The sequence below is a fragment of the Sebastes umbrosus genome, chromosome 9, assembly GCF_015220745.1.
Source record: "Sebastes umbrosus isolate fSebUmb1 chromosome 9, fSebUmb1.pri, whole genome shotgun sequence".
Lineage (NCBI taxonomy): Eukaryota > Metazoa > Chordata > Actinopteri > Perciformes > Sebastidae > Sebastes > Sebastes umbrosus.
In genome coordinates, this window is record NC_051277.1 from 3,139,645 (window position 1) to 3,150,473 (window position 10,829).

Sequence of the window (10,829 nt, forward strand, 5' to 3'; positions counted from 1 at the left end):
CTGGGACACATTTAGAATGTTTACGTTTAAAACCGTGTAATGGTCTAAATATTGTAAATGTGTGACATCACAAATGGACAGAAATCCTAATGGCTTGTTTCAAACACGCAATTTCTGAATACGGGCCGTGTGTATTTCTCCATACATTGAGCGTTTTGATAGTTTAATAGTATTTATAAAGCACTTAAAGCTGCTTTATAATGTAAAGGACCTGGAAATCTCACTTTTTACAATATGGGGCCTTTAAAGAATGAAATATTCTTCTGTGCAGGAATAATAATATCTGCTCGATCAAAGATGGAACAAAATGAGTGAAATTAGAGGGTGTCAAATCACTTATTTGTACAGAGCAGCCGTGAGATGAACCAGGCTCTCTAATACTGCCACCTGTTGACAAAGAAGCAGAACTGAACCAACACTCTGCACAACTCCTCTCCCCAGCAGCTCCTGCTCCTGCTCCTGTACCGTCTGCTCTCTTTCAAACAGCCATAATGATCCTTTAGTACAAGTTGTAATTGGTCCTGCGCCCCCCCGCTGTGCCCTGCTCAACAGGAGCTGATGACTTAAAAAAAAAAATGTTTTAGGACTTGCACCAAATTTTAGTTGCCATGGAGATCAACACAATATTCACTCTTTTTTTTTTTAGCGAGTAAACCAGCGAGCTGTTTTTTTTTCCTTTTTTTTTTTTCCTCTCATGAATACCAGACACAAAAGAAAAGAAATATTCATTAGCGTAATTTCATGTAGAAGAGGACACAGAACAAAGCCCGCCAGCTGATGTGATTTTAGAGTGCTTTCAGATGGTTAATTACAGCTCTCAAACAATAGAAACAAAAAAGATCCATTAAAAACAAACTGCAGCTGAGTAGAGCCAAAATGGCTGAATAAGGGGTCTATACACCAAGGTCAGAGTAAAGGACAAATATGAGAAGGAAGACCACAGGGCTGCGTGGGCCTTCAAGTCTTTGTGACCGCGGTCGTCCCAGTGGAGATGACTTGAGGAAGTCTTCTGAAATCAATGATCTGCACAATCTTTATGGCAGATCTCAGAACAGAAGGTGAAGAAGGATTTCACCTCTCACAATAATGAGAACAACAGAGCTCACAGCTGGACATTAGATGTGTCATATGGCCCGACTGCCTCCGTGCAGAGGGATCCACAGAGACTGCATGCCACGTATAATCGCCCCAGAAATTAACATACAAAACAAACATTTTGAGAAAGTCTCTCTGATGTGAATTAGTCAGCCTCTCTGCGTGTAATTTCCTGCACTGTTTGCTGTGCTGTGCCTTGAAGATTTGATATCTTGTTCTGCCATGCGAGTGTGAACACTCTTCTTCTCTCTCTCACTCTGGCTTTTCAATTAGCCCCTCTCTCTCTCTCTCTTGCTGTAACCATGTAAGTGCTTGTCATCTTGGTGTGGAGAAGCAAGATGACAGCCGAGCAGGAGTGGGGATCGGGCTTGTTATTGTTCCTCTTGTCACTCACGGGCGCGTTGACATTTACAGTCACATTCACATGTTTCCTGTCGTTCCTCTTGACAGTTTTACAAACTATTATTTGACCGTTAATATGGTGTTTGTTTGTGCGTGAATGTTTTGGAGAGTTTGACTACTGATGAACAAGAAAGCAAAAATAACAGAAATGACTAATTATTTTATTGTCAAAAAATCTCAAAACACATTCTTTACACTCACACTGAACTGGTGTCTATGTAACTGACGAACCCCCTACACGGCTACACACTCAGCCTCTCGGTGTCTGAGAACAGATTCACCGGACGAGGATCCTCGGGACAACGGGGACAAAAAACATACATTTATTGAGGACAGAACAATGATTAATAAGTGCCTAATTCACTTATTGTAGCTAAAATATTTCTTTAAATTAGCTACATTTGCATAAAAATTAGACAAATTGTAAAAACAAAAGTCCAATCTGTGACGGGAGCAGGATCTGTCATAGAGGTGAAGTGTGTTGATGTTAACAGAAGTGACTCCTTAATCCCTTATGTGATGCTGGTTCTGTCACTTCTTCTTGTTCACAATGTTGTTGCAAATCCAGTTCATGCCGTCCTGTCGGGGGGGAAATAAAAACTGTTCAAAATCAGTTTCATAGTTTGAAGATAAACCATCAAAATTAAGCAAATCAAAGACAAATAAAGTCTCCATTAAAGGTCCCATATTATGCTCATGTTCAGGTTCATACTTGTATTTTGTGTTTCTACTAGAACATGTTTACATGCTGTAATGTTCAAAAAACAACTTTATTTTCCTCATACTGTCTGTCTGAATATACCTGTATTCACCCTGTACCTGTATACCTATATTCCTGTATTCATCGTCTGAAACGCTCCGTTTTAGTGCATTTCAACGGAATTGCAACGGAATTGCGTTGCTAGGCAACGGCTTGGGTCCATGTTTACTTCCTGTCAGCTGATGTCATTCACATACACTGCAACAGGAAATAAACTGGGACACATTTATAATGTTTATGTTTAAATCTGTGTAATGGTCTAAATATTGTAAATTTGTGACATCACAAATGGACAGAAATCCTAACGGCTTGTTTCAAACGCACAATTTCTGAATACGTGCTGTGTGTATTTCTCCATATATTGAGCGTTTTGATGCTTTCAGAGTATTTATACTGCTCTATAATAAAAAAAAGGCATGCAAATCTCACTTTTTAGAATACGGGGCCTTTAAAACAGATTTTCAGTACAGCATTGTAGAGCAGAGGAAGGCGGGGATCACTTTTATATGTTGAGGAGAACTCAGTGAGTCAAGGTCTGACCTGAACTCCCTCCCCAGACACAGCTGAGCAGGCCTGGATCTGCCACTCCCGGTCCCGGTACGTGTGCAGGTTGAGTCCCTCGGCGATCTCACTGGCCGGCGATGCTGTGGCCAGATCCTGCTTATTGGCAAAGATGAGCACCGGAACGCCCTTTAGGTTCTCCTCGTCAATCAGATCGGACAGCTCCTGCACAACATTTATATTTATATGTGTTAATGTCATTGACTTTCTTATCAGAATGTAAATATGTATGTGCATACTGAAATGACATCAAGCTCACCAGTCCCGTCTCCTCAAACCGCTTCTTGTCTGCACTGTCAATAACATAAATCTGAAAAAGAATAAATATGTTACGATACAATTAGCTGACAAGTAAACAGAAAGTTTTCTTTTTGGCCTTGACACGTTAAACTCCTGAAGGAGTCAGTGTCTCTTTTAGTACACAGCTGCTGCTGCTGCTGCTGCTTCTCTTGTACAGCAGCCAAGAAGTCAGTCAGTTAATTGAGAACAGAAGATGCACTTCAAAAATGATCCACAACGTTAGAGTTTTACCAACAAGCTCCTTCATCGAGACACATTTATAGTGCTTAATCTGTGCATATGTGTGATACTTAACTGTCTAGGATGACTAGGAACAACTTTGTAAACACTAATGGGGATCCAAATACAGAATCAATTTACTCCTCTCTATTGATGATGTGTCCTTTCCTTGTTTTTCGACCAATAAGCTTGCACATATTGATGGAGAACCCCCTCCCACTCTACTGATCAGTGCAACACAATATAGGTGTGCAAGCTGCTGCTGAATGCTGACAGTGACCCTGATAAAGACCTACGCGTTGGTCATTTTAAACAACTATTGCCATGCAAAATAAAGACATTTTAATTTTGTTCAAACTCTACAGTGTGCCATGGATTATTTTTGAGGGAGACTTGCATTTTGTACTTTTCTGAGACCATTTTCCACCCATGCAATGAGCCCTCACAAGATTGAATGAGCCCAAATACACCTGAAGGGATCCAAAGAGCACCTGTATTGTGATGACCACAAAGACCCAGCAGCACTTCTACTCCATTGTCTTCACAGAATAAAAAGTACTGTAGGGGGGGGGAATGAATGGGTTTTCATTAAGTTTAAGTCACTCACCAATAGGTCTGTGTTTTCCAGGTACTTTTTCCAGAAGGATCTGATCTTCCTCTGCCCTCCAATGTCCCAAACGTTGAGTTTCATGCCATGAGAGGCAACACTCTTTATGTTGAAGCCCTGAAGAGAAAGCTGGAGTCACTGTGCTGCACATCACTGCCTTCAATTTAACACAGTTCCAGTACGCAGCACCTCGAGAGCCTTGCAAATGGTTATGAAGCAATTCAATTAGGTGGCAGAGTATACTAGAGCACACAGGTGTGTGTGTATTAAAACGAATCACTGTTTGGTTACTCTGTACTGTAACCTTGTTAGGTATCAGCAGAAGCTCAACATGTGCTCTATTAATAAGGAAGTGGTCACTGTGTTAATCCGGCGGCGTTTTTCATAACGCAACTCCTCTCTGTGTTTCAGTCGGCGAGGGTTGTGTAACAACTTTATCCCGAGGGCCAGCTGAGGAGCAAATCTGAGGATAAGGCCGGAGGGATCAAGTGTGTTGTATGTGTTTATGTGTCAGGTGTGGGTTTAGCTTTGTGGTGACTTGTCATGCCGGACTGCTGATGAGCCGTCACACAGTACGTCTGCTCCTTGTCATGTGAGAGTCATGTAAAGATAATCATATTAGAGGTGAGATAATCACATCACAGGAGGGTGATAATAATAAAAAAAGACCTCACTACAATGTCAGGATCCTCTCAGAAAACGTGTTGCAAATCAGGAAGGTAATTTATTTCCTGCTGAAAGGTTATTTAACATACGAGTTAACAGGACGGACATCCTCAAATCACTCTCTCTCTGGTTGGTGGTTAAAGCATGTGCACCGTAGGACCGATCATTTCATTTCACGGCGTGTCAGAAAAGCAAAAGGTCATCTGAATCCCATTACTTTGAGCGACAACGTGCACTGGTCCAGCTGGTCTCACAAGATTAGATACAACCCCCCCCCCCCTGCCTTTTATAATGCTGGTTACTGTGCCATGAAAATGCAAAATGTCTTTTTTAAAGACCCATCGTTGTATCACTGTTTCTGCAGTGACGGCAGACACATTGATCTTCAAAGAGGGTTGGTTAACAGAATGTTGAGGGTATATAATTCTGGCAGACGCACCCTGTTTATCTAAAATACACTTTAATGATGAGCATCAGGTAATGATGTTATGAAGTGGCTCAGCTGTTCATGGGGAGATGATTTAATTAAAACGAAGGGCACAAAAACATCATCTGCAAGCGTATCAGTCAGTCTTGCTTTTATTATTATGCTGTACAGTAGGTGACTTTCCTTAAAGTCATGATGAGTGAGTGTGTGTGTGTGTGTGTGTGTGTGTGAGTGTGTGTGTGTGTGTGTGAGAGAGTTTTAACATAAACTTTCCCCTTCACCTGTGTCGGTGTGATGGTGTTCACATCCTCAGAGGCGAGGGTCTTCAGCAGGGTGGTCTTGCCGGCGTTGTCCAACCCCAGCAGCACTATCCTGACCTCCTGCTCTGTGGATCCCTTCAGTTTCTCGATGACAGAGAGTAAGCCCTGCATGTAGGAGAGGAGGAGGAGGAGGAGGAGGAGGAGGAAGGAGGAAGGATAGGGCAGACCGTTGAAGTATTGCATCCTTTAGTATTTGTACTTCTTTTTTGTGGACGTAGAACTGCATCATCACAGGTCATTTTGTCATTGGATATTTAAATTGTATGATGTTTGGTTGTGGCTCAGCTATTTCTAACATGATGTTCTTGGATATCACAACGAGAAAAGATCTTTCCTTTCAAAATACTCTGGAACATTCTACTTATATAATATCCGGAGGTAAATAAAAATACCTGATCCCACTGACCTCTTTCTGATTTGAGGTCAAAGCTCCTCTTACATACAGCCCTGCTGACCACACGTGCCCGTCTCGCTCCACCCACCAACCTCCAGCCCTCCTTCTCTTCCTGCTGTACGGCTCCCACCCCCCTGTTCTGTAAGAATTAAGCTGTTGCTTCATTTAGAAAAGCACGGGTCTCATTTAGAGCTCCATTCACATAATGGTGCACTGTCTAATGTGATTAGTCTGAAGTGAGGTTGCGCGAATCGCAGACCGTCACTGACGAAAAGAGGCGTTGTAGCTTTAAATATTTCATTCAAGGTGACAACAGTGTGATTAAGTGTACATCAAAGAGCATTAGAGGATCCATTATCATCATTATGTGAACAACTCGGAGCAACGAGATAATCCAACCATCACAGCACAGCTACTAAATAATGTCAAATAGTTACACCCTTTTGGAGCCATAACCAGCTGTAGATAGTTCCAAACACATATTGAAGGTTCACATTTGGTGTTGTTGTGAAGTCCCGTTCCTCCAGATCAGGCCACTTACCTTTTGAGCTTCTCCCATGGTGGCGTGTTTCCTGTGGCTTGGCTGGAGATCTGCAGCTACATTCTCCAGTGAAGCTCACACAGGTGTTGTTAGCTCTCCAGGTCACTCAGGTTAGATATCCAGACAAAAGGTACCACCAGCAGCAGCAACAGTCTTTTTCCCCCCGCTTCCTCCTCTGCAAACTAGAGTGGGTTAAGTGCTATGTGTGTATGTGATAGTAATGTCTACCTGGGCGTCAATTGCTCCTCAGCGAGAGAGGGGGTTGGGTGGATAGGACTGGGATTAGGAGGCCAGAATTAGCCCTAGTCATCCATGCAAAGGCCACCCCATGCACCCTCCCCCCCTTCTTCCTCTGTCCATCCCTCCGTCTCCACTTTGCACTGGCTTTACCTGGATTATCCCTTAGCCACCTGCTGTAGCAGGAAACTGCATAAACAGACCTTCCTGACACACAAATGAATGAGGAGGGAAATAGACATTTTGCCATATGGCTGAGGGGAAAACATTCTGTTAGAACAAGACTCCTCAGTGCAGCATGAGAGTTTAATACACACACTCTTCAAAGGATTATATCATGTTGTTGAACCAGGGAATTTATTATTTCTGTGTTCATAAATCAACTCTCAAATCCCCCACATCCATCCCTCCCTCTCTCAGAGAGGAGTGGATAGCATTATCATCCCATATATCCATTACATGACAGCCACTATCTGTGTGGGTCGCTTCTAGTGGGCCTCCCTGTGAGCGGAGCATTCAGCGGGATTAGTTTGAGCACGCCTGTCCTGTGTCTGGATTAAAACATTTTCTAGAGTCTTTTCCTCAACTGAACTATATGTGGTCAGTGGGTGTGGTGAACATGAACGCTGTGTTAAACAAAAGAATTAAGCTTGTAACCTCAGCTGATCACACACACACACACTTAACCTCAGAGATGGAGATTAAAGAGGTTTTATTTCTACATCAAATACAACAACAACAACACACTATGAAACGATGTTCATTATTTTGTGAAGGTGATAGATTCAGGACTCTCTTGGTGTGAACGGAGCTGGAGCGTTGTTCTGCCCCTCCCTGGCCTTCTGCCTCATCCTCTCTTTGAGTTTAGCTGCAGACACACAGACAGAAAGGGGAGATGTCACACCTGATAATGTGCATAGAAAGAAGTCGAATCTGTCATTCTAAAATTAGCGGTATGCAAGAATTAAAGAGCAGTTTTACAGTTTAAGGCATATGTTTATTTGCTTTCTTGCAAAGATGAGAAGATCAATACCACTCTCATATCTGTAATATATAGAGCTGGAGTCAGCAGCCGTTTAGCTTAAGCTAACATTTGCTAGCCTGGCTCTGTACAAAGGTAACAAATTCCACATTTGGTTATGTGCCGGACTCCGGCTGTGTCCGACATCAATTGTTCGCTACTCCTTTTATAATACACACTCAATAGTTTACTCGATAGTGAGGAGTAAAGTGAGATTTTGGACACTTATCAATCATCCTAAATGAGATTGTTAGCAGAAGAAAGTTGACATGGCATGGAGAACGCTGTTTTTCTTTTCATTGGGTAATTTTTGATGGCACTATATAATGGAAACAGTAAATATAGTAAATATGGAGTGGTTTTGGAGACAGCCTATTTCTCGGCTAGGGGTAGTAACTTCTTGGAGTCTCTGCAGGTTGCCTGGCAACTAACTGCTCCTGGCCAAGAAACAGTCCGACACAAAGCACAGGTTTTACTTTTCAGTTTTTGTACGGATTATACAAACCAGATATAACGTGTTAATCAATGAGCTTTAGAGGTTCTGGTGGATGGATTTATGTTACAGAGCTATAGGCTAGCTGTTTCCCCCTGTTTCCAGTCTTTGTGCTAAGCTAAGCTAACTGGCTGCTGCCTGAAGCCTTATATTTTACAGATGGATATGAGTGTTATGGATCTTCTGCAAGAAAGCCAAATAAGTGTATTTCCCAAAACTATTTAAGCTTTAAAGCTGAAGTAGGCGAGATTGGATTGATTGATTTTTATAAAATGGTCGCTATATCGTGACAGTAGGACATGAAATGACAAAAAATCATGTGCCTCTGTGTCCTCCGGTGCTCCTAGCAGCATCTGCAAGCTTTCACAGACCGGAGGAAAACAAGCAGTAAGAGCTGATCTGAGGTCTGCTGTCCAACTGCCGTCTCTATCGATCACTCGCGAACTCCGACCAAACGGTCAAACTGGGCAGCGCTAATCAAATATGAATCACTATTATGTTACGTTAATGCCTATTTCTCTCCTCAGATGTTTTCAGAATCATCTTGTAGTGCACGGTTTAGCTGTAAAATGAGAACGTTTGTGACGCCGCCGCCATTGTGAAAATTTGGTGAAGGAACGCCAAGTTCTGGTCACATGACCGGAGCACAGCCAATAGGAACGCTCTCTTTCTCTGAAATGACCTGTGATTGGTCAAAGTCTCCGGTTTAAAGCCTGAAAACAGAGCCATGAGGAGGAGCAGAAGTCTAGTTATCTCTCAGAACACTTGAATTACAATATGCTGAAAGGTTATTATGGAACTTTTGCCCAATGATGCCAAAAATATATACTGCCTACTGACGCTTTAAGTATTTGAAATATAATATTTGTACACCCTGGAGTAACATAGCCCTACAGTATATCCATCATCATCATTTGCATTCAAGACAATATATATCTGAGAAAGAAGAGGAGCTTTAGGACCCCTGTGTTGTCTAATACCACAGTCAACCTGAACTGAGCTCTTTACCGTTGTCTCTTTTCAGCTTGAACTTCATAGCCAGCCCCAAAACCAAGACCAGGACCAAAGCAGAAACACCACAGATCACCAGGATCAACAGAGTCTGGTCTGGAAAGAGAAAAACAGAAACACAAGCAGACAGTAAAGACACATGCGTGCAACATGCATTGTATTATTCATTAAATGTTTTTTCATTTTCAACCCAGAAAAATGTACAAAGTGCATTATTTTCCAGCTGGTTGTGTCTGTGTGAAATAAACAGGGAGAAGTCTACCATGGACCATTATGATGTCTACTCACTCTCCACAGTGACATCATGTGGCGAAGACTCGTAGTAGCCACACGAGCTGTTCACAAAGCAGATGTACGGGCCTCCTCTATCTGTCAACACTTTTTCGAGACGCAGCTCGCTTTTATTTCTGCCTTTCTGGATTTCCTCCTTATCATAAATCCACCCAAATGTAAGGTTCAAATCAGGAAGGTTATGGACACATGTCAGAGTGATGTCATCACCCTCGTTCACTTTGGATCCAGTGGTGTTGACAGAAACCTGAAAGTCTGATGGGGAGGGTAAATGTTTATGTGGAGGGAAGCAACAGAGATATAGGCAAGCAGGTAGATGTCACTTTATGTGTTTAGGTGCACTGGTGTTACCTTTTGTGCAGTTTGATGGAACATCTGAAGGAACTATAGATAGAGTTTAGTAAACATGCAGTCACAATCAGTATTTAATTTACAACAGAGCATACGTGACGCATACCAATGTCATTTTAACATACAAATAATGTATTCTACTCAGTAAAACAATCAGCAATACACCAGTTAGGAAGAACAATCACATTTAAGAGCATTTACACCATTTTTTCAAGTCTCCTATGCTTGCCATGTTCGATTAACCTCATTGTACTACCACACCATTCCACCGCCAATTATTGTATTAATGTACCGTAATGTAAAATTCATAGGATTTATCCTCAAGTAAACAAATGAAAAGAAACATAGCCCTCACCATCGATGCACTGGGCAGAACTGTTTGAGCAGCGTGAACAAGGATCTAAACAGAGGTGGACAGAATAAGCATTAAGAGCATTTTACCTCACAGTTATTTAATGGCAGACAATGTTTTCAGGTACATCAGCTGCTTTACATAACATTTACAAAATCTTTAAATAGATTGAGAGGTTTGGCTTCATTTTTACCTGCCTGAGTTTCTCCTGTGGCGTTACATCTCAGACACTGGACAGGAACACAGGTAGATCCAACGCCAGCTAAAATAAAAAATACAAATTAAATTAAATGCATATGTGTGAAGCTAAACAGGCATATGGAGAATAATAATTAAGAAGTGGCTCCTTACCTATGAGGAGATGACCAAGCAAAAGATAAAGGGATACCCCTCTCATTCTCTGTTGGATAAGACTTGTATTATTAAATTGCTTTAGCCTAAGAATAAGTTTAGAATCAGACTCCTCATATCAGAATCTCTAGCATTACATATCAGAAAGAGCAAATGTCACAGCACTCACACTTATATTAGATATCATTATAAAGGTAGAAAGAAATGTTTTTTCTTATTACCTGTGGTGGTGTTGTCTCCTCATGCACAGCGCTGAATGATGACCTGCTCTGTTTTGCCTAACCTAATGGTCTTTGCGTCAGAACAGGCACAGAGGAGCTGATTGTAAACACTGATACCAATGCAAATAAATTCTTCCCTGGAACTTAATGGCAGAAACAATATCGCTGTTTGTGTGTTTTATAGATGGGAGTGATGGCAACGATGACAG

The 10,829-nt window shown here is 41.8% G+C and overlaps 2 protein-coding genes across 2 annotated transcripts; both read right to left on the reverse strand.

The window, feature by feature from the left end:
- Window positions 1-1,642: 1,642 nt before the first annotated feature.
- Window positions 1,643-6,568, reverse strand: arl3l1 (ADP ribosylation factor like GTPase 3, like 1). Its single transcript, XM_037779664.1, has 6 exons — window positions 6,293-6,568; window positions 5,319-5,462; window positions 3,945-4,061; window positions 3,078-3,128; window positions 2,798-2,983; window positions 1,643-2,076 (listed from the first exon to the last, which is right to left on the reverse strand). The coding sequence occupies exons 1-6, from the start codon at window positions 6,308-6,310 to the stop codon at window positions 2,029-2,031; spliced, it is 564 nt and encodes a 187-aa protein (XP_037635592.1). The 5' UTR covers window positions 6,311-6,568; the 3' UTR covers window positions 1,643-2,028.
- Window positions 6,569-7,230: 662 nt separating this feature from the next.
- On the reverse strand, window positions 7,231-10,669 carry LOC119494045. The gene is made up of 8 exons (XM_037779659.1): window positions 10,621-10,669; window positions 10,400-10,448; window positions 10,242-10,310; window positions 10,052-10,096; window positions 9,697-9,729; window positions 9,343-9,600; window positions 9,052-9,150; window positions 7,231-7,397 (listed from the first exon to the last, which is right to left on the reverse strand). The coding sequence occupies exons 2-8, from the start codon at window positions 10,443-10,445 to the stop codon at window positions 7,315-7,317; spliced, it is 633 nt and encodes a 210-aa protein (XP_037635587.1). The 5' UTR covers window positions 10,446-10,448; window positions 10,621-10,669; the 3' UTR covers window positions 7,231-7,314.
- Between the last annotated feature and the right edge of the window lie 160 nt (window positions 10,670-10,829).

Bases quoted from the DNA above. Each gene is read 5' to 3' on its own strand.
- arl3l1 (XM_037779664.1), bottom strand. The intron at 4,062-5,318 runs GTGAAGGGGAAA...CTTTCTCTTCAG, and splicing joins ACACCATCACACCGACACAG to GGCTTCAACATAAAGAGTGT. The intron at 3,129-3,944 runs GTGAGTGACTTA...ATTCTTTTTCAG, and splicing joins TGGAAAACACAGACCTATTG to ATTTATGTTATTGACAGTGC.
- LOC119494045 (XM_037779659.1), bottom strand. From the start codon at position 10,445: ATGAGAGGGGTATCCCTTTATCTTTTGCTTGGTCATCTCCTCATAG. The intron at 9,730-10,051 runs GTGAGGGCTATG...CTCTATCTATAG, and splicing joins TTCTGCCCAGTGCATCGATG to TTCCTTCAGATGTTCCATCA. The intron at 9,601-9,696 runs GTAACACCAGTG...CCTCCCCATCAG, and splicing joins TCCATCAAACTGCACAAAAG to ACTTTCAGGTTTCTGTCAAC.